Source organism: Silurus aristotelis, assembly GCF_946808225.1.
Source record: "Silurus aristotelis genome assembly, chromosome: 19".
Lineage (NCBI taxonomy): Eukaryota > Metazoa > Chordata > Actinopteri > Siluriformes > Siluridae > Silurus > Silurus aristotelis.
This window is the reverse complement of record NC_139592.1, coordinates 20,534,120-20,556,945: the sequence shown is the minus strand read 5'-3', so window position 1 is coordinate 20,556,945 and position 22,826 is coordinate 20,534,120. Positions and strand designations below refer to the sequence as shown.

The window sequence follows — 22,826 nt, the reverse complement described above, 5'->3', positions numbered from 1 at the left end:
TGATAGTATTAATAGATTAAATGATTTAGTTAAGACACCACTGAAAGACTAGGTGTAAAAGTCACTGTACAATATTTAATACACATTAGGCCTCAATAACAGGCCCATGCAGCTGTGATAAAATAGAATAATTATTTTGCACTCATGCAATGCCTGAGTAATATCATTATAAACGTTATCTTAAATGAAATCAGTATGTGCTAAATGTGAATGTAAAATCTTTTACCTACATAAACACAATTTGTGTTTGAAATAATAATTACATTAGACACACAGTAGAACAGATGCCCTTTACTGCAATGAAATAGTTTTTCCAGCACAATGTTATTTAGTTTGTTGTAAAAGATTAATTTTATCCTGCAGAAGCCAATGACTTTCTCCCAGCATTTTAGTACTCCTCTCCTTCTTCCTCTCCCTCACCTTCAATGGAGTCAACACCGACTTCTTCATAATCCTTCTCCAGGGCAGCCATGTCCTCTCGGGCCTCGGAGAACTCGCCCTCTTCCATGCCCTCACCGACATACCAGTGCACGAAGGCACGCTTGGCGTACATCAGATCAAACTTGTGATCAAGACGAGCCCAGGCTTCGGCAATGGCCGTGGTGTTGCTTAACATGCACACAGCCCTCTGCACCTTGGCCAGGTCTCCACCTGGAACCACAGTGGGAGGCTGGTAGTTGATACCCACCTTGAACCCAGTGGGGCACCAGTCCACAAACTGGATGGAACGCTTGGTCTTGATGGTTGCGATAGCAGCGTTCACATCTTTAGGCACCACATCACCACGGTACAGCAGGCAGCAGGCCATGTACTTGCCGTGACGTGGGTCACATTTAACCATCTGATTGGCCGGCTCAAAGCATGCGTTTGTGATTTCAGCCACAGTGAGCTGCTCATGGTAGGCCTTCTCTGCAGAGATCACTGGAGCATAGGTGGCCAGTGGGAAATGAATACGGGGATAGGGCACCAAGTTGGTCTGGAATTCAGTAAGGTCGACATTGAGGGCACCATCGAAACGGAGCGAGGCAGTGATAGAGGACACAATCTGACCAATCAACCTGTTCAGGTTAGTGTATGTAGGACGCTCAATATCGAGGTTCCTACGGCAAATGTCATAGATGGCTTCATTATCAACCATGAAGGCACAGTCTGAGTGCTCTAGGGTTGTGTGGGTGGTCAGGATGGAGTTGTAGGGCTCCACCACAGCAGTAGAAACCTGGGGAGCTGGGTAGATGGAGAACTCCAGCTTGGACTTCTTACCGTAGTCAACAGACATGCGTTCCATCAGCAAGGAGGTGAAACCAGATCCGGTTCCACCACCGAAGCTGTGGAAGATTAGGAAACCCTGCAGACCTGTGCACTGGTCAGCCTGAAAAGAGAATAGTATAAAATACATTTATGTCAATCAGTTATATTTCTAGCTATAGTTAATTTGAGCCAGTTCACAGACACTCACCAGCTTGCGGATTCTGTCCAAAACCAGATCAATAATTTCTTTGCCAATGGTGTAGTGACCACGAGCGTAGTTGTTTGCAGCGTCCTCCTTTCCTGTGATCAGCTGCTCAGGGTGGAACAGCTGACGATACGTTCCAGTGCGAACCTCATCTACATAAAAACAGACCATATTATATCACATTGTGAAGCAGACCACCACCCTTGACCTCTTAGCTTTATCACATTAACAGGCACAGTCCTGTACCATTAGAGCTCAAGCCACCTACCTATAACAGTGGGCTCCAGATCCACAAACACAGCCCTGGGAACGTGCTTTCCAGCTCCAGTCTCACTGAAAAAAGTGTTAAAGGAGTCGTCTCCACCGCCGATGGTCTTGTCACTGGGCATTTGTCCATCCGGCTGGATGCCGTGTTCGAGGCAGTAGAGTTCCCAGCAGGCATTGCCAATCTGGACACCAGCCTGACCCACATGGATTGAGATGCATTCACGCTGTTGAAGGAGTGTTTCAGAAATAAGAATGATTGAATGAATAATCCTAAACAATAATATTATCTAGAAATTATGAAAATCTATCATTTTTTAATTGCTGGGAAATAATCTGTACTTATGCATCAGTGCATTCATTCCTAATGGTTTAATAGCTGCTGTAGTCGCTCCAGCATTAATACTGCATGGCCTCTACACTCCTAAAAGGCATCATGTGTTTTTGTGGATAGTATTTCTATCATCAAACCCATTTCCAAAACAACACTGACAACCACCCAAAACAAAAGTGGAATTATGAGAAACTGATTTGTGTTTGGGAAGGTCTTGTGCACAATTTCTACGGGTGATATAATGCCAAGTGTGAAGCCGGGTATCTTCACCCACATAATTCAGCTCACACCACACTTGGCCTTCTTTTGTTGGCTCTCTGGATTATTTCTTAAATTCAGATATCATGTCCCTCCCTCCATAATTCTATTTGCAATCCTAAATCCTGCATATGCCTGGCTATATTTAACATTTCCTCGGCAAGCGTACCATAATCATAGACCTATTCTTACACGCCCGGGATTCTATATCTAACGAGCTATTTTGATTTTGACCCCACATTAAAACTACAAAAAAGCTTTTTATGTTTTCATATTTCATAATAAAATGTGCTGACCATTAATCCTAATAGTCCTGATCGATGTGTGAACAAGAAAACCTCTGAAGTATAATTTTACAGCACGACAACAGAAGACTCGCTGTAACAAAGCGCTTAGAACGACAAAGCTTTCGTTTTTGTTGGCGCGTTGCCCTGGCAACTGCGTCTCCTGCTTTTCTATTGGTCGAGCTGGAGCAAGCCGCTTGCTATTGGTTGGAGAGGAGCGAGCGAGGAATAGATCCCGCCCCCAGCCTCAGCCAGTTACCTTCTCAAACACTGACTCAGCGGTTCTAAGTAAGTACTACTTTATATATTTTTACGACAATTTACGACATATCCATGAATATATGAACATGAATTGTCATATGTTACGATTTTAAACTATGGTTATATACATTAAAAAATAAAAAATGTTCAGACTGCAAGCATCGTTCATTGTAATTTGTTCTCTCATCTTCCATCTTGTGCTTTTGTCCTTAGAGAGAACTGTCTAATGGGGTAAAGAAACATTAGCAATCATGGCGTTGATGTGTTGGTTGGTGTTGTATGATTGTACAATACTGAGGTCACAGGGACACACTGCGATTTCTAGCTTAACTGAGGTGTTTTTTTATTTTTGGAAAGAGGGAAAAAGAACAAAGAGTTAAATCAAATAAAGACACAGTAAATACACTTCAACTTTCACTGTTTGCTTTTAAAATAATACACCCAGATCACAATTTTCTAGTGCCATAGTGATGAGAATCCAACATGGAAATAATGAAAAGTAAACAATGAACTCCAACATAGCTATTATCTTTATATATTATTTTGATTATTATTTATTTTTATTAAAATATTATTTAGAGCACTGTCATTTTACAGCAGATTACAAGTTCAAAACATTCCTATTAATGCGGGTGTACAATGCCTGAGTGAAATTCGATTATAAAGATCTTGAAATAAAACATTAATGTTAAGTCTTTTACCCAGATATATATAAAAAAATTGTGTTTTAAATAATCAATTTGTCATTAAACTGCATCTGTAGCAAACTGCACAAGCTTAAATATATTTGTTTATACTTTAAAGCTATTTTCTAAATTCCACAATTACTGACAGTAGAGAAAAAATTGATTGGGTCGCAGATATACTTACAAGGCCATTTATTTTATTAACCTTTCAAGATAAGCTGGACATCGTAAGAAAAGGTAAATCAAAACATGTTAAAGCAGTTTGTAAGCTTTTTAAAAAAAAAAAACATTTATGCTGTTGGGTTTTCGTTTTTGTAGAATTTGCACAAAACATACAGTTTGTCCTGATTTCAAATCCACAGGAACAGTGTAATCATTTTCATGGTCGGAGATCTCAAAAAGTACTAAAATTTGTGCACGGAAAACCCGGGTCATTTTACGGGGTTGTTATCACCGGTTTTGCTAGACAGCTACACAGGAGACTTGCTGAATTGTGTTAATTGGGTTTCTTGCTTTGGTAATGGTGTTCATTTTTGCTGAATGAGATCCTTGTCTGTGATGCAGCGCTCTGTTGTACTAAATTTATTAATAACATCGATGGTTTCTATAGCCATAGTATCATAATGATAGTATAAATAGATGTAATGATTTAGTTAAGACACCACTGAAAGACTAGGTGTAAAAGGCACTGTTCAATATTTAATACACATCAGGCCTTAACAACAGGCCCATGCAGCTGTGATAAAATAGAATTCTTTTTTTGCACTCATGCAATGCCTGAATGAAATCATTATAAACGTTATCTTAAATTAAATCAGAATGTGCTAAATGTGAATGTAAAATCTTTTACACACATAAAAACAGTTTGTGTTTGAAATAATATTTACATTAGACACACAGTAGAACACCTTTTTTGTGGATAGTATTTCTGTCATCAAACCCATTTCCAAAACAACTCTGACAACAAACCAAAACAATAGTGGAATTATGAGAAACCGATCTGTGTTTGGGAAGGTCTTGAGCTCAATTTCTACGGGTGATATAATGCCAAATGTGATGCAGGGTATCTTATCCACATAATTGAGCTCACATCACACTAGTGGTTTTTTTTATTGGCTCTCTGCATCATTTCTCAAATTAAGATATAATGTCCATGCCTCCATAAATCGATTTGCAAATCATTAATCCTACATACACCTGCCTTTATTTAACATTTTCTCGGCAAGACTACCATAATCATAGACCTATTCTTACATACCCGGCATTCTATATCTAAGGAGCTATTCTGATTTTGACCGGGCATTAAAATTATAAATAAACCTTTTTATGTTTTCATATTTCATAATAAAAAGTGCTGACCATTATTCCTAATAGTCCTGATAAATGTGTGAAAAAGAAAAAATTTTAAAGTCTAATTTTACAGCACGACAACAAAAGAATCGCTGTAAAATGGGCTCAGAGGGACAAAAGCTTCCGTATTTGTAAAAGCGTTGCCGTGGCAACTGTGTCTCCTGCATTGCTATTGGTCGAGCTGAAGCTAGCTGCTTCCTATTGAATGGATTGGAGAGAGTGAGGAATAGACCCCGCCCCCAGCCTCAGCCAGTTACCTTCTCAAACACTGACTCAGCGGTTTTTCTTACTTATATTTATAAGTACTACTTTATACTTTTATACATTTTTACAACCATTTATGACATATCTATGAATATATAAACATTATTTGTTACATGCTACGATTTTAAACTATGGTTTTATATATATATATATATATATATATATATATATATATATATATATATATATATATATATATATATATATATATATATAAAACCATAGTTTTAAATCGTAGCATGTGACAAATCATGTTCATATATTATATATGTATATAACCATGTTTATTCTATTATATATATATATATATATAATTTTTTATTTTTTTATTTTTTTTATTTTTTTATTTCATTGGGAGTGACGACGATGGATAGGATTAGAAACAAGTTTATTAGAGGGATAGCACATGTAGGATGCTTTGGGGACAAGGTGAGGGAGGTGCTATTTAGATGGTTTGGACATGTGCAGAGGTGGGAAATAGGTTATATCGGAAAAGAATGCTGAGGATGGAGCCACCTGGAGCTAGGAAAAGAGGAAGGCCAAAGAGGAGGCAGATGTAGAGGATGGGAGTATGGAGACGGATGATCTGCTGTGGAACCCCCTCAGGAAGAAGCGGAAAGAAGAAGAAGAACAAGAAGACATACTATAAATTAGAATGTTGCGCAAGTTAAAAGAAATATTGCTCCAATCTTGAAAACGTAGCAGGCGACAGCATAGCGTAAGTGATATACAGTTTTTAGCCTATTTAATTAAATGCATTAGCCTTTACTATCCTCATAACAAGAGATGAATGAAAGAGCTGCATACACACCTTTATCTATTGCACATTTCCCCCCTGCTCCTGATGGTTAAGACCTTAATTTTGTCATCCATGATTTTAATTCAGATTCAGTTCTCTTTAGTGACGTGACGTTACTCCAGGTCTTGTCAGTTCTTCCACTAGAAACCCTGACGGGTGAGGTTATGTCAACCAACCCCCGCCTCTCCTTTCTGAGGGTATGAGTTAGAGAACCTCTCCGGGCAGTGGGTGCACACTTCTAGTCCCAACCAGGTGCATTGACCGTGACATGATATAACAATTGAAGCGACTGTGCAAATGAGCGGTAAAAGAAAACTATCGATTTTTTTTTTTGTGAATGCCTAACTCCACCAGTTTAACAAGTTTCAATCAGAGTGCTCGCTCTACCCTGATTGGTGGTTTGCTGCATGCTCGACCAGCTAAGTTTTTATCCACTCTTAAATAAAAAGGAATGACTGATTTAACGAAATGTAGTTGAAATGTACAGTTTTCAGTTTTTTTGCCACTCATGCAATGTCTGAGTGAAATCATAATAAACGTTATCTTCAAATAAATCAAAATGCGATAAATGTGAATGTAAAATCTTTTACCCACATTAAAAAACAATTTGTGTTTAAAATAATCATTATGTAAGACAGACAGTAGAAACACAAGCCCTTAACTGCAATGAAAACGTTTTTACAGCACAATTTTATTTAGTTTTATGTAAAAGATGAATTTCATCTTGCAGCAGGCAATGACTTCCTTCCAGCATTTTAGTACTCCTCTCCTTCTTCCTCTCCCTCGCCTTCAATGGAGTCAACACCGACTTCTTCATAATCCTTCTCCAGGGCAGCCATGTCCTCTCGGGCCTCGGAGAACTCGCCCTCCTCCATACCCTCACCGACATACCAGTGCACGAAGGCACGCTTGGCGTACATCAGATCAAACTTGTGATCGAGACGTGCCCAGGCTTCGGCAATGGCCGTGGTGTTGCTCAACATGCACACAGCCCTCTGCACCTTGGCCAGGTCTCCACCTGGAACCACAGTGGGAGGCTGGTAGTTGATGCCCACCTTGAACCCAGTGGGACACCAGTCCACAAACTGGATGGTACGCTTGGTCTTGATGGTGGCGATAGCAGCGTTCACATCTTTAGGCACCACATCACCACGGTACAGCAGGCAGCAGGCCATGTACTTGCCGTGACGTGGGTCACATTTCACCATCTGATTGGCCGGCTCAAAGCATGCGTTTGTGATTTCAGCCACAGTGAGCTGCTCATGGTAGGCCTTCTCTGCAGAGATCACTGGAGCATAGGTGGCCAGTGGGAAATGAATACGGGGATAGGGCACCAAGTTGGTCTGGAATTCAGTAAGGTCGACATTGAGGGCACCATCGAAACGGAGTGAGGCAGTGATGGAGGACACAATCTGACCAATCAACCTATTCAGGTTAGTGTATGTAGGACGCTCAATATCAACGTTCCTACGGCAAATATCATAGATGGCTTCATTGTCAACCATTATGGCACAGTCTGAGTGCTCTAGGGTGGTGTGGGTGGTCAGAATGGAGTTGTAGGGCTCCACCACAGCAGTAGACACCTGAGGAGCTGGGTAGATGGAGAACTCTAGCTTGGACTTCTTACCGTAGTCAACTGACATGCGTTCCATCAGCAGGGAGGTGAAACCAGACCCAGTTCCACCACCGAAGCTGTGAAAGATCAGGAAACCCTGCAGACCTGTGCACTGGTCAGCCTGTAAAAAGAATATTATAAAATACATTTATATTAATCAGTTATATTTTTAGCTATAGTTAATGTGAGCCAGTTTACAGACACTCACCAGCTTGCGGATTCTGTCCAAAACCAGATCAATAATTTCCTTGCCAATGGTGTAGTGACCACGAGCGTAGTTGTTTGCAGCGTCCTCCTTTCCTGTGATCAGCTGCTCAGGGTGGAACAGCTGACGATACGTTCCAGTGCGAACCTCATCTACAACGAAATAAACAGACCATATTATATCATATTATGAAGTAGACCACCACCAATGACCTTTATTACATTAACAGGCACAGTCCTGTACCATAAGAGCTCAAGCCACCTACCTATAACGGTGGGCTCCAGATCCACAAACACAGCCCTGGGAACGTGTTTCCCAGCTCCAGTCTCGCTGAAAAAAGTGTTAAAAGAATCGTCTCCACCACCGATGGTCTTGTCACTGGGCATTTGTCCGTCCGGCTGGATGCCGTGTTCGAGGCAGTAGAGTTCCCAGCAGGCATTGCCAATCTGGACACCAGCCTGACCCACGTGGACTGAGATGCATTCACGCTGTTGAAGGACAGAAAATATTTAAGGGAAGGAGTATTTCAAAAATATGAACGAACTAATAAATAATACTAAGCAAAGATATCATCTAGAAATTATCCAGAATATATCATGTTGTAATTCCAGGACACATTTACTTTGCAGTTATTTTGAAATGAAAATAAACCCAGATTATTTCAAGCATTATTTTTTGCATCTAACCCAGCCATTAGGGTTGCACAAGCCAGTGCACTCTTAGTGCCGGTCCCAAGCCCGGATAAATGGGGAGGGTTGCGTTAGGAATGGCATCCAGCATATAACGTGCCAAATCAAATATGCGGATCAGGAATATGTTTATGGATGTGGTGAGGGAAGACATGTAGGTGGTTGAGGTGGGGGAGGTGGATGTGGAGGACAGGGGGGTATGGAAGGGGATGATCCTCTGTGGCGACCCCTAATGGGAGAAGCCAAAAGAAGAAGAATTTTCTGCTTCATCTGCCTATAAGGACAGTAAATCGATTGTGTGATCAGTGCATCCATTTCTAATGGTTTAATAGCTGCTGTAGTCGCTCCAGCATTAACACTGCATGGACACTACACTCCTAAAAGGTGCCATATGTTTCTGTGGTTAGCATTTCTGTGAATCAAACTCGTATAGAAAATAACACATCAAAGGGAAGGTGCTGGAGCTCATTTTGCCCTGGTGATATCATGCCATTTGTGAAGCCGGGTGTCTACACCCACATAATTCAGCTCACACCACACTGGGGCTTTTTTTTTTTTTGTTAGCTCTCTGCATCATCTCTCAAATTCAAATATCATATCCCTGCCTTCTTAAATCTATTTGCAAATGATAAATCCTACATATACCTGGCTATATTTAACATTCCCTCGGCAAGCCTACTATTATCATATACCTATTCTTACATACCCGGGATTCTATATCTAACGAGCTATTCTGATTTTGACCTACATAAAATACAAATAGGCTTTTTATGTTTAACTATTAAATATAAAACAAAAAAAAGTTCTAACCATTGTTCCTAATAGTCTTGATAGTGTAAATGAGAAAAAAAGTATCCGATGTGTAATTTTACAGCGCGACAACAGGCGATGTAGGAATAGACTTTGAACGACTCGAGCGCCTCTATTTATGGACGCGTTGCCCTGGCAACGACGTCTCCTGCATTTCTATTGGTCGAGCTGGACATAGCCGTTTACTATTGGTTGGACAGGAGAGAGCGAAGAATAGATCCCGCCCCCAGCCTCAGCCAGATACCTTCTCAAACACTGACTCAGCGGTTTTACCTATATATTTGTATGTACGTACTGCTTTAGGCATTTATAATTTTTTAGGAAAATTTACGACATGTTTATAAATATACGAACATGAATAGTCACATGTTAGACATTTAAACTATAGTTATAAACTAATAAATAAAACATGTTCAGACTGCAAGCATCTTTCATTGTAATTTTATTCTCTCATCTTCCATCTGGTGCTTTAGTCCTTAAGAGTGCAATTTCTAATGTGGTAAAGAAACATAACTATTTAACAGTGGTGAGCCATCAGGGCCAACAAGGCAGTCCCTGCTGGACTGAACACTTAGAATCACACATTCTTATATCTTTTTTCAGTATTATGTATTAAATCATTCCCCGTAGTATATTATATTTATTTCATAACTTTACTCTTGTTTGCGCTGCTTCCAGTAGTGTGTGTTTATGTTAGAAAACTTTGCTAGAGTTATTGATATCTGCCTTGTGGTCTTCAGAATCAACAGTGCAGGCACCTGTACCTTCAAATACATAAGAATAAAGCTATTACTTTAACCAATCAGATTTTGAATTGAAGAACATTGGCCATCTACCTGGCTTACAAAAACGTATGCATTTTCATGTCTTCTGACCAGGTGGTCTGAAAGCTCACTAGTTAGAGCTTGAAAACTGCATCTGTATGAAACTGCACAAGATTAAATAAATTCGTTTAGGCTTAATAGCTGTTTTTTCATTCCCCAATGACTGACCGCAAATAATAAATTAGTTGGGTCACAGATATACTTACAAGGGCATTTTCAAGACAAACATTTTAAGAAAAGCTAGACACTATGAGGAAGGGTCAACCAAAATTATTTAACTAGTTTATAAGCTTAATCAAGAATGATTGATTTATTTTGTCACATTTTCTTTCATGTGGAATTTGCACAAAAACACAATTTTCCGTAATTTCAAATCCACAGGAACACCGTCATCTTTTTCATGGTCAGAGAACTCAAAAAGTATTACAAATGTACACAGAAAACCCAGCGTCGTTTTATGTGGTTGATTATAATAGTTTTTCCAGAGATGATGTATGGGGTGCAGCTGTGGCTTCAGTGAAAGGAGACTTGCTGAATTGTGTTAATTGGGTTTCTTGCTTTAGTAATGATATTCATTTTTGCTGCATGAGATACTTGTCTGTGATGCAGCGCTCTGTTGTACTGCATTTATGAATATTATTGATGGTTTCTATAGCCATGGTGTCATAATAATGGTATGAAGAGATGTAATAACAGGTAGGACACCACTGAAAGCCTAGGTGTAAAAGGCACTGTCCATAACTACTATTTATTACACATTAGGCCTCAAAAACATGCCCGTGCAACTTTGATGAAAAATGTTTTTTGTTTAGATTGCGGGTTAAAATCCTTCCTATTAGTGCTCGTCCTCAATGCCTAAATGAAATCGCTATAAACATTATCTAAAAATAAATCAAAATGTGAATGTAAAGTCTTTTACCTAAAAATAAAAGTAATTTGGTTTTGAAATAATCAATATGTAAAACAATCAGTATAAGCCTTTGTACATTATTTATTTGTCTATGTTAAAATGTCTTTCTTAGAAGAAGTGCAATATTTTCCTTCTGTAATTAGTTTTATCCTATTTAATACAATCAAAGACAACCAAATGTGTGAACTTCAAAGGAGCTTTATTTTTTTTATGCTATTGTGTTACAGTTGTTTAGTTTGTTGTAAAAAAAAAAAATGAAATTCATCCTGCAGCAAGCAATGATTTCCTTCCAGCATTTTAGTACTCCTCTCCTTCTTCCTCTCCCTCACCATCAACGGAGTCAACACCGACCTCTTCATAATCCTTCTCCAGGGCAGCCATGTCCTCTCGGGCCTCGGAGAACTCGCCCTCCTCCATACCCTCACCGACATACCAGTGCACGAAGGCACGCTTGGCGTACATCAGATCAAACTTGTGATCGAGACGAGCCCAGGCTTCGGCAATGGCCGTGGTGTTGCTCAACATGCACACAGCCCTCTGCACCTTGGCCAGGTCTCCACCTGGAACCACAGTGGGAGGCTGGTAGTTAATACCCACCTTGAACCCAGTGGGACACCAGTCCACAAACTGGATGGTACGCTTGGTCTTGATGGTGGCGATAGCAGCGTTCACATCTTTAGGCACCACATCACCACGGTACAGCAGGCAGCAGGCCATGTACTTGCCGTGACGTGGGTCACATTTCACCATCTGATTGGCCGGCTCAAAGCATGCGTTTGTGATTTCAGACACAGAGAGCTGCTCATGGTAGGCCTTCTCTGCAGAGATCACTGGAGCATAGGTGGCCAGTGGGAAATGAATACGGGGATAGGGCACCAAGTTGGTCTGGAATTCAGTAAGGTCGACATTGAGGGCACCATCGAAACGAAGTGAGGCAGTAATGGAGGACACAATTTGACCAATCAACCTATTCAGGTTAGTGTATGTAGGACGCTCAATATCGATGTTCCTACGACAAATGTCATAGATGGCTTCATTATCAACCATGAAGGCACAGTCAGAGTGCTCTAGGGTTGTGTGGGTGGTCAGGATGGAGTTGTAGGGCTCCACCACAGCAGTAGAAACCTGAGGAGCTGGGTAGATGGAGAACTCCAGCTTGGACTTTTTACCGTAGTCAACAGACAAGCGTTCCATCAGCAGGGAGGTAAAACCAGACCCGGTTCCACCACCAAAGCTGTGGAAGACTAGGAAACCCTGCAGACCTGTGCACTGGTCAGCCTGAAAAGAGAATCATATAATATATATATATATATATATATATATATATATATATATATATATATATATATATATATATATATATATATATAATTATATCATATAATATAATTATATTTCTAGCTATAGTTAATGTGAGCCAGTTCACAGACACTCACCAGCTTGCGGATTCTGTCCAAAACCAGATCAATAATTTCTTTGCCAATAGTGTAGTGACCACGAGCGTAATTGTTTGCAGCGTCCTCCTTTCCTGTGATTAGCTGCTCAGGGTGGAACAGCTGACGATAAGTTCCAGTGCGAACCTCATCTAAAACAAAAAAAGTCCATATTATATCATATTGGGAAGCAGACCACCACCAATGACCTCTTAGCTTTATTACATTAACAGGCACAGTCCTGTACCATAAGAGCTCAAGCCACCTACCTATAACAGTGGGCTCCAGATCCACAAACACAGCCCTGGGAACGTGCTTTCCAGCTCCAGTCTCGCTGAAAAAAGTGTTAAAAGAATCGTCTCCACCGCCGATGCTCTTGTCACTGGGCATTTGTCCGTCCGGCTGGATGCCGTGTTCGAGACAATAGAGTTCCCAGCAGGCATTGCCAATCTGGACACCAGCCTGACCCACGTGGATAGAGATGCACTCACGCTGTTGAAGGACAGAACATATTTAAGGAAAAGTAGTGTTTCAGAAAAACAAACAAATGTATAAATAGAAAAATAATAGAATTGCCTTTATTTGTCACATTTACATTATAGCACAGTGAATTTATTTTCTTCGCACATCCCAGCTTGTTCAGAACCTGGGCTCAGAGTGCAGGGTCAGCCATGATACAGTGCCCCTGGAGCACAGAGGTTTAAGAGCCTTGCTCAAGGTTCCAATTCATCCTAAGCAAAGATAATAACTAGAAATTATAAAAAGCTATTATTTTTTAAATGCTGGAAAATTATCTGTACTTATGTAGCAGTCTATTAGCACCAGGAAATGATGATCTCATGAACGATGTAAAGTCTCACAAAGGACACATTTACTTTGCATTTATTTTGAAACTAGAACAAAACCAGATAATAAAAATAAAATTCTTCCTAATTTGCCAATAAGAAAATAAGTAAATTTAGTGATAAGTGCATCCATTCCTAATGGTTTCATAGCTGCTTCGCTCCAGCATTAATACTGCATGGCCACTACACTCCTGAAAGGTGACATATGTTTTTGTGGATAACATTTCTGCAAACCGTACCCATTTCTCACACTCAAAAGTGAAAAACTGTTGTACTTTTTGGCATCCTCGAATATTTGATTCATGGTAACTTTAATTAATGGCATTTCAGCGGCTTTATATCTGACAACCACCTCAAACACTTTATATTAACAGCAAAAGATTTGATTTCTTACACCGGAAAGGCAGAAACCAAACTTTCTATAAAGCGTTTGCACATCCGAGTAGACCACTAAGCTCTACAAAAAAAAGGCTTACAGCAAATATATACTGTATATAGCAACAATATACTGAGATCATGCCAATATTTGCAGGCATGAATAAAATCAAATAAATGTAACATCAGCAAACTATGACTTTATACCAGTGGTTCTTAACCTTGTTGGAGGTACTGACCCCCACCAGTTTCATATGCGCATCCACCGAACCTTTAGCGGGGCGTGTCATCACGAATCATATGAGTCGGGTGTGTATTTTGACCTCCGCAGAACCCCTGAGACTGACTCACCGAACCCCTGGGGTTCGATCGAACCCAGGTTAAGAACCACTGCTTTATACACTAAGAAATGATTACTACTGATTACTAATCAATTCAGCTGACACATTTGCTGTATTGTGGCTAGCTTGAGCAACAAAATGAAATTCATGTGAACCCTGGGTGGATGGTGAGATCAGAATTTACATTTTGGATCAAATGTACTTAAGTATGAGGAGTCATGTTCACTGAGTGTAATCAGATTCAGTAAAATCAATACCAGGTTTTCTTTCCAAATGCAAAAACTGTGCAGACTGCGTAATGCGTACATTATAGGTTTACTAAATCTTTCCACAAATAACAGAGGTGAATATACATTAAACACACCCCAGGTTATAAACTCAGAGAGGGTGAGTAGTGCAGACTAACAGTGAAAGCATAAGCTGGTTTATCACGTGACACATTACATCACCACTGTGAAGTCTAGGACTCAGGGAGGCAGGATGGCGGAGAGGATGAAAAAAACATGAGCTGAGTACAGCCTGATAGGATCTCACAATGCACAGCATTCAGCTATTTTACATTCTTATTAAGATACATTACAGTTGCCTTATGTTTGGCTTAATGAATTACTCCGTTTAGCATTGTGAAGAGATTCGATAGTTGATCTGTTCCTTTTTTTTTTTATATATAGTAGTCTAGTACAAAAGCTTAATTGCATTCATATATTACGCAGTCTACATTTCATGGACCTTTGAAGAAATAAAATGATCAATTAATAAAAAATATAAAGCAAAATTTGTATTATTTACATATGTATTATTGATTTTAAGGAAATGAACTGGATATCATTTCTGTGAATCATTTTCCAAACAAAACTGACACGATAAGAAAACCGAGCAGTTTTTTGGGAAGGTGCTGGAGTTCAATTTCCCAAGTGCCAAGTGTGAAGCCCCACATAATTCACCTCATACCACACTGGGGCTCCTTTTGTTGGCTCTCTGCATCATTTCTCAAACACAAATAGCGTTTCACTGCCTTCATAAATGTTTAAGCAAACCATAAGTCCTGCATATACCTGGCTATATTTGACATTCCCTCGGCAAGCCTACCATTATCATACACCTTCTCTAAAACATCAGTGATTCTATACCCAACGAGCTATTCTTACATTAAAACTACAAATAAAAGCGCTTTTTAAGTATTCCTATTTCATATAAAACCTTGGGAAAAAAGTGCTCACCATTGTTCCTAACGGTCTTGATAGAGTGAATAAGAAAACAGTCTCGCCAGTGTAATCTTACTCCGCGACAACTAACGGGTCGATGTAAGAAGAATGGGCTTTCCATCCCAGCCTCCGGTTTTATAGACGTGGTTGCTCTGGTTGCCAAGGCGTCTGAGTGTCCTGCATTGATATTGGTCGAGATAAAAAATTACGACCGTTTATGGAAAAATGGACGCTGACTATTGGCTGGACAGAAACGAGCGAGGAAAAGATCCCGCCCCCCAGCCTCACCCAGTTACCGTCTCAAACACGGACACAGCGTTTTATATATATATTTATATGTACGTACTACTTTATTTATGTATAAATTTTTTACGACAATTTACGACATATTTATGAAGATATGAACATAAATAGTCACATGTTACACTTTTAAATTCTGGTTATATGCAATAAAAATGGAACATGTTCAGACCATTTTTCATTGTAATTTGATTCTCTCATCTTCCATCTGGTGCCTTTTGTCCTGAGAACACTGTCTAATGTGGTAAAGAAACATCACTATTTAATCTTCATCATGCCCCAAAACACGACCATGCAGCTGTGATGCAGGTTTTTTGATCTCATACACCAGTATGAAAAAATATATATATATAATTTGACAGAACTGATCAAGAAAATCACTGGGCAAACGTTGCTCCAAACGTTGCTCTTTCTCTCTTACACACAGACACAGACACAGACACAGACACACACACACACACACACACACACACACACACACACACACACACACACACACACACGCAAACGCATGTACACCCAACCCCCAAGGGCTTCTTCTAAGGCTCTGTTGTTGCTAGGTGATGAATGTCGAGGTTGCTTAGCGAGTCAATGGTGTCCTGGAGATAATACAGAAACCTACACGAGTGTCTATTATTCAACAGCCATATGGCCAAACCTAAAGGTCACTTCCTGGGGCACAATGAAGCCAGGGACATGCAGACATTTCTCTGCCCTCTTTTCTTGTAGTCAATCTATATCTCCGTTTCACTCCTATATACTATAATAAAGCTTTGAAGGTAATCTTGAAGCAGCAGTCTTGTGTAACAATGGCATTAATACACTGAGGTGATAGTTTGTAGGAATATCTAATAAACTCTCTTGCACTTGTATCTTGCATTTGTTTCTAGCCACTGTTGTTTCTAGAAATGCCCTTGTAAAACAACTATAACTAGGTAATTCATTCTTCATTAGCCAGTATATGCTTTTTTAACAACAGCTGCAAAAGTTTTATTGAATGTCTGCCTTATTGCAGTTGCAATTAAATGGTATTTAAATGCTCTATATGTGTATAACAGTGTAATCAGAGCCAAATTATCAGTTTGGCATAGGTCAATAGGTTAAGCACATGTATGAGGGAATCTGAATGCTCCATCTGCCATGGTTACAGGCTTTGTTTGATGGTGACCCACAAAGTCTGTATTTACTTTTAATTAAGAGCTATTTCTACCTCACGAGTTTGCAACTAGAATTTTGGTATGTGCAATACCATATAAGGGCATTTTGTCTGTTTTTATTAGTGATTTTTTTTTATTATTCTTTTTAGGTGTTAATGAATTCCCACAGTTTTTGTTTGGTCGTGTGTCTGGGTTACTTTAGCCGAAGTGTTTAGCTTCAATGTTTATTGGCTTGTTGCTAACAACAAAGAACAATAGCAAGCTGTTATCTGTGATACTTGTGTCCATGCTAAAAAAAAAAAAATGCCCAGAAATCACCGAGCACATGGTACACACATCCAAAATATCTTCCAGAAAGTAATATTTTTGCTTCTTTTTTTTTTTGCAATAAATCGCTTTCCTTTTAGTTAAAAGAGTGTAATGTTCTGTACCGTTTTACTGCCAGCACATGATGTCAATTCCACCCATTACTATAAGATACATTGCGCTCTCTTAAGCTTCCTGAAAATCTATCATTAATTTTGCTCTAGGGAATACACATGCTTCACCACAGGCTCTGATGCACTACAACGATAATGGGTTTGACAGCAAAGGCGAAGTAGAATGCATACTTGATTCTGGCTGTACTAAATATGTGTTCATTTGTTGTGGCTGCATAACTTAGATGTACTGTTTCTCAACCATATAAGAGAGCTAGTTAGGCAATTTAAACCAAAATGGAAATAATAGGGAAAACATTATTGAAAAAAAATTATGCCTACATTTTGTTCGAAAATTAAGCAAATTATTCATTTGCTATTGGCTGTATGTGACATTAAGTGCCCACAGGAGATGACAGGAGAGCAAATAAGTTCAACAGCTTATGTTTGAGTTTTGCTCTCCACAGGCAACCGCTCCTGCTACTTGCCCTCCCACCATCTCATCTCACCAACTGTTTGAATACCTCTAAGTACGCCAGCTGCTGGGGCTTTTCCAGTGGAATGCTTGGCTTGGGCGCTATTAATCGCCGTAAACTTCTCGGCATCAGTCTTAAAAATCTTTAAGTTCTTAGTTGTTAGGTTGTTCTATTTTACTGCTGTAGTAATTCAGTATGAGTAGATATCTAGACAATTTGTTCTAAAATCTATTTTATATTATAAATGTGGGACAATCCTTAAAAACTGAAATATGGCACAAAATAGCAGCAGCAACAAAACATGTAACTGTTTCACAGTTTCACAGTGACTTAATCCTTCAGGTAAAACAGTATGAAACCCATACCCTTACATTTCAACTACACAAAACTGAACAGCATTGAAAATTTGTCAATTGTTGCACTTATACTCAACAGAGGAACACTGCTGTACTTAAAAAATAAAACATACAAACCTATATAGCTGATTCAGGGTAACTTTAAATAATTTCATTTCTGCCACTTTATATCTGACATCCACCTCAAACGTTTTATATTAACAGCAAAAGATTTGATTTCTTATGCTGGAAAGGCAAAATCCAAAATTTCTATAAAGCTTTTGCTGAACATCCGAGTAGACCACTAATCTCTGAAAAGCTCACAGCAAATATATACTGTATATAGCAACAATATACTGAGATCATGCCAATATTGGGCATGAATGAGATCAAATGAATTTTACATGCCAAATGTCTTTATAGACTAAGGATTGATTCATACTGATTACTAATTAGTTCAGATGACATCCTATGTATAGTGTTTTTCTTGAGCAACAAAACAATGCTATTTATTTGATCCCTGGTTGGATGGTGAGATCAGAATTTATATGTGAGGATGACCTACAAAAACTGACCAGAGATTGCATTGTGGGTAAAATGAGTGCGGATTCATTGCTGCTCTTTGTGACCAAAAGGCCTTACCCTGCAATTAAGTATGAGGAGTAATTTCTGCTAAGTGTAGCAGATTCAGTAAAATCAATACCAGGTTTTCATTCCATTCTTTCAAATGCAAACACTGTGCAGACTGCATAATGCGTACATTGTAGGTTTACTAAATCTTTCCACAAATAACAGAGGTGAATACACATTAAACACACCCCGGGTTCTAAACTTACAGAGGGTAAGAAGTGCAGACTAACACAGCAAAAGCGGAGGCTGGTTTATCACGTGACACATGATGATGTTGACTACTGTGAAATCTAGGACTCAGGGAGGCAGGATGGCGGAGAGGATGGAGAAAAGATGAGCCGAGTACAGTCTGATAGGATCTCACAGTGCACAGCATTCAGCTATTTTACATTTCAAATGAGATATACATGTAATACATGTAAATACATGTAATCTAGGACATACGCTTAAAATAATTATAACTATATATTTAATTTGTATCACAGTAATCCCCCGTTTATCGCAGTGGCTACATTCCAGAACTGCCTGCGATAAACAAAAAACGGACTCCACCTCCAAAAATGCTATTTTATGTATACAGTACTGTACTGTATTAACATTCTACTTCATTTTATAATGAATAATTATATTAATTATTAGATTATACATAGGTTTGCACACCACTATTTGGAACCAATTTTTGCCTTTATTTTGGCATCAAGTCTTTGTGATTTTTTATTTATGTGTGATTTATATTAGGTGTGATTGAGATGGTTTGATTGAGGAGGGACATGCGGTACATTGGTAGGAGAATGCGGAGGATGGAGCTGCCAGGAAGGAGGAAAAGAGGAAGGAGGTTTATGGGTGTGGTGAGGGAAGACATGTAGGTAGTTGGTTTGAAAGAGGCAGACGTAGAGGACAGGGAGGTATGGAGACGGATGATCCGCTCTGGCGACCCCTAATGGGAGCAGCCGAAAGAAGATATGATAATCAGACGCGCTGGATTAACGGGCAGTTTATGGCGACTCTGATTGGCTGCTTGTGCTACGACCTGACGTCATACATTTCTCGCCCCGCCCCTTGCTCCTCGGTCTGTGTTAACTGTTAAGCTGCGCGCGCCAATACTGTCAATATCCAGGCTTTTTTTCCCAGTCTCATCGGCTTTTACTGTCGTCTCCCGTCACCCGCTTTCTTCAGGAAAAATGGTAATTATCATTTTATTTTGTTTTACACGTGAAGGAAGTCGTGTTTTCTGTGCGTTTTGTATGGTTTTTTTTTTACTGCAGTTCAGGAAAAGGTTTTGGCGGTTTCTGTCAGACGCGCCCGTTTTCACTAAGATGGAGGCACATACTGAGAGACCGTGTAGGATCATGGAGTCTGTCTCTAATACATATTCTCGTTCAAAATATAAATGCTACATGTACATGTAGCATTTACATGTAACATTATTTAATTCAATTAAGAGGTTCGGATTTAAGCTGATTAAATACAATATGTGCCTTCTTGCCATTCACTTGTTTAATTATCATGACTCCTTGAGGGATAGGGGACATGACGTCATCTCAGTCTATATACATCAATTAAAATTTTACCCCACATAAATATTAATGAACATAAATCATCCTCCTAAATGTTAGGAACAAATCTATATTTATAAAATACAATTTTACAAACAGTAGTCAAAAAACAGCAATTTGTTTTTTCTATAACTATATTTCTCTAATGCTTTCTACAGCTTTTATATGTATAAGTAAATAAATAAATTTTATTGTTCAACCCAAATTAACAGTATTTTTTATTCCCACCCGGCTTCTGTTTTGTGAAAATCGCTTGTCTGTAAGCCGTGGATTCTGTAAGCTTTTATCATGGTAATATCTTGACTGAATGCCTCTCCCCAGGATGGGCTGATGGAGTGATCAGGGGGTGCATTGTTAGCATTGAGAAGGAGGAGAGAATATTCACGAAATGTGCTCCCATCCTCCCTGCCTTTATTCAATGGAAGATCCTGGGTGGAGATCTTCAGCAGCTGTTTGCCGGATCTTATAACTGGCACGGCTCAACATTTCCCATTCCTGGTGCATTTGACAACTGTTAATATCCTTAGGGCATTTAAAATTGCATTTACTTTGAAGCTGGCTGCAATGATTGTGCGCAGTTGTGCAGTTTTTTCTTAGTCTATTTGTTCTTTTTTTTTTTTTTTTTTTTTTGTTTTTATAAAATGTATAAATTCGTAATAATGACCCTGTTTGAGCTGCATTGCTTTTTAGGTTAAAAAAGGAAGCCTGGAGAAAGAAAATGCCTGTGTGTGTGTGTTTTTGTTGGTGTGGTTTGCCAATCTGTGGTACATTGGGTGGGGCTCTTTCATTGCTTTTTTTTTTTTTTGCTCTCTCACTCGAATGAATAGAGAGCAGCCATTGCTGACTGCTGGCTTTGTTATGCAGACCTGCAGTTGTCCAGTTGCTTACATCAGCATTTTATCTCTCATATGTTTTTTTTTTACACCATATTTATCTTTAGTGTAAAACCACTTTTAAATGCTTAACAAAAAATCTCCCATGATCTGTATTCTGCCCTCCTACAGCGTGAGTGCATCTCTATCCACGTGGGTCAGGCTGGTGTCCAGATTGGCAATGCCTGCTGGGAACTCTACTGTCTCGAACACGGCATCCAGCCGGACGGACAGATGCCGAGCGACAAGACCATTGGAGGTGGAGACGATTCCTTCAACACATTCTTTAGCGAGACTGGAGCTGGAAAGCACGTTCCCAGGGCTGTTTTTGTGGATCTGGAGCCCACTGTTATAGGTAGGAATTTAGATTATACTGTTTATTTTCTCTTTATTAAATGTGTTCATATTTATACAACTGTTCAGGTTCTTCATATATTTATTGCTTTTCCTTCAGATGAGGTTCGCACTGGAACGTATCGTCAGCTGTTCCACCCTGAGCAGCTGATCACAGGAAAGGAGGACGCTGCAAACAACTATGCTCGTGGTCACTACACCATTGGCAAAGAAATTATTGATCTGGTTTTGGACAGAATCCGCAAGCTGGTGAGTGTCTGTGAACTGGCTCACATTAACTATAGTTAGAAATATAATTGATTGATATAAATGTTTTTTATAATATTCTCTTTACAGGCTGACCAGTGCACAGGTCTGCAGGGTTTCCTGGTCTTCCACAGCTTTGGTGGTGGAACCGGATCTGGTTTCACCTCCCTGCTGATGGAACGCCTGTCCGTTGACTACGGTAAGAAGTCCAAGCTGGAGTTTTCCATCTACCCAGCTCCCCAGGTTTCTACTGCTGTGGTGGAGCCCTACAACTCCATTCTGACCACCCACACCACTCTAGAGCACTCTGACTGTGCCTTCATGGTTGATAATGAAGCCATCTATGACATTTGCCGTAGGAACCTCGATATTGAGCGTCCTTCTTACACCAACCTGAATAGGCTTATTAGTCAGATTGTGTCCTCCATCACTGCCTCACTCCGATTCGATGGTGCCCTCAATGTTGACCTTACTGAATTCCAGACCAACTTGGTGCCCTATCCCCGTATTCATTTCCCACTGGCCACCTATGCTCCAGTGATCTCTGCAGAGAAGGCCTACCATGAGCAGCTCTCTGTGTCTGAAATCACAAACGCATGCTTTGAGCCGGCCAATCAGATGGTGAAATGTGACCCACGTCACGGCAAGTACATGGCCTGCTGCCTGCTGTACCGTGGTGATGTGGTGCCTAAAGATGTGAACGCTGCTATCGCAACCATCAAGACCAAGCGTTCCATCCAGTTTGTGGACTGGTGTCCCACTGGGTTCAAGGTGGGTATCAACTACCAGCCTCCCACTGTGGTTCCAGGTGGAGACCTGGCCAAGGTGCAGAGGGCTGTGTGCATGTTGAGCAACACCACGGCCATTGCCGAAGCCTGGGCTCGTCTTGATCACAAGTTTGATCTGATGTACGCCAAGCGTGCCTTCGTGCACTGGTATGTCGGTGAGGGCATGGAAGAGGGTGAGTTCTCCGAGGCTCGAGAGGACATGGCTGCCCTGGAGAAGGATTATGAAGAGGTCGGTGTTGACTCCGTTGAAGGTGAGGGAGAGGAAGAAGGAGAGGAGTATTAGAGTGTCTGAACAAAAATGGAAAGTAGAACAGGTAGACAGCATGTACACATGATATTCCTTAAGTATCAAGTGTAAACCTTATTTCTAAATGTGTACTATTGTTATTTTCTTGGCCAGTATGATTGTCTTTGGTATTTGTGAATTAAGTTTTCAATGTGACTGAATAAAGTTTAGACTCCTCACACTTTTTTTTGTTCTTTTTGTT

At 39.8% G+C, this 22,826-nt stretch overlaps 4 protein-coding genes across 4 annotated transcripts; 1 reads left to right on the top strand and 3 right to left on the bottom strand.

Moving 5' to 3' along the window:
• Nucleotides 1–281: 281 nt before the first annotated feature.
• On the bottom strand, nt 282–2,706 carry LOC310741629 (tubulin alpha-1A chain-like). The gene is made up of 4 exons (XM_083569635.1): nt 2,606–2,706; nt 1,722–1,944; nt 1,457–1,605; nt 282–1,369 (listed from the first exon to the last, which is right to left on the bottom strand). Exons 1-4 carry the CDS (start codon nt 2,606–2,608, stop codon nt 389–391), a joined length of 1,356 nt encoding a protein of 451 aa, XP_083425761.1. The 5' UTR covers nt 2,609–2,706; the 3' UTR covers nt 282–388.
• Nucleotides 2,707–6,627: 3,921 nt separating this feature from the next.
• LOC310741628 (tubulin alpha-1A chain-like) lies at nt 6,628–9,290 on the bottom strand. Its single transcript, XM_083569634.1, has 4 exons — nt 9,273–9,290; nt 8,039–8,261; nt 7,777–7,925; nt 6,628–7,689 (listed from the first exon to the last, which is right to left on the bottom strand). The coding sequence occupies exons 1-4, from the start codon at nt 9,273–9,275 to the stop codon at nt 6,709–6,711; spliced, it is 1,356 nt and encodes a 451-aa protein (XP_083425760.1). The 5' UTR covers nt 9,276–9,290; the 3' UTR covers nt 6,628–6,708.
• A 1,898-nt stretch (nt 9,291–11,188) lies between these two features.
• LOC310741627 (tubulin alpha-1A chain-like) lies at nt 11,189–15,381 on the bottom strand. Its single transcript, XM_083569633.1, has 4 exons — nt 15,221–15,381; nt 12,709–12,931; nt 12,443–12,591; nt 11,189–12,284 (listed from the first exon to the last, which is right to left on the bottom strand). Exons 1-4 carry the CDS (start codon nt 15,221–15,223, stop codon nt 11,304–11,306), a joined length of 1,356 nt encoding a protein of 451 aa, XP_083425759.1. The 5' UTR covers nt 15,224–15,381; the 3' UTR covers nt 11,189–11,303.
• A 3,962-nt stretch (nt 15,382–19,343) lies between these two features.
• LOC310741626 (tubulin alpha chain) lies at nt 19,344–22,801 on the top strand. The gene is made up of 4 exons (XM_083569632.1): nt 19,344–19,706; nt 21,083–21,305; nt 21,405–21,553; nt 21,641–22,801. The coding sequence occupies exons 1-4, from the start codon at nt 19,704–19,706 to the stop codon at nt 22,619–22,621; spliced, it is 1,356 nt and encodes a 451-aa protein (XP_083425758.1). The 5' UTR covers nt 19,344–19,703; the 3' UTR covers nt 22,622–22,801.
• The last annotated feature ends 25 nt before the right edge of the window (nt 22,802–22,826 follow it).

Excerpts from the sequence above, each read along its gene's own strand:
- LOC310741629 (XM_083569635.1), bottom strand. Across the intron at positions 1,606-1,721 it reads TCTGGAGCCCACTGTTATAG|ATGAGGTTCGCACTGGAACG; the intron begins GTAGGTGGCTTG and ends GTTTTTATGTAG. Across the intron at positions 1,370-1,456 it reads TGGACAGAATCCGCAAGCTG|GCTGACCAGTGCACAGGTCT; the intron begins GTGAGTGTCTGT and ends TTCTCTTTTCAG.
- LOC310741628 (XM_083569634.1), bottom strand. Across the intron at positions 7,926-8,038 it reads TCTGGAGCCCACCGTTATAG|ATGAGGTTCGCACTGGAACG; the intron begins GTAGGTGGCTTG and ends ATTTCGTTGTAG. Across the intron at positions 7,690-7,776 it reads TGGACAGAATCCGCAAGCTG|GCTGACCAGTGCACAGGTCT; the intron begins GTGAGTGTCTGT and ends TTCTTTTTACAG.
- LOC310741627 (XM_083569633.1), bottom strand. Across the intron at positions 12,592-12,708 it reads TCTGGAGCCCACTGTTATAG|ATGAGGTTCGCACTGGAACT; the intron begins GTAGGTGGCTTG and ends TTTTTGTTTTAG. Across the intron at positions 12,285-12,442 it reads TGGACAGAATCCGCAAGCTG|GCTGACCAGTGCACAGGTCT; the intron begins GTGAGTGTCTGT and ends TTCTCTTTTCAG.
- LOC310741626 (XM_083569632.1), top strand. Across the intron at positions 21,306-21,404 it reads TCTGGAGCCCACTGTTATAG|ATGAGGTTCGCACTGGAACG; the intron begins GTAGGAATTTAG and ends CTTTTCCTTCAG. Across the intron at positions 21,554-21,640 it reads TGGACAGAATCCGCAAGCTG|GCTGACCAGTGCACAGGTCT; the intron begins GTGAGTGTCTGT and ends TTCTCTTTACAG.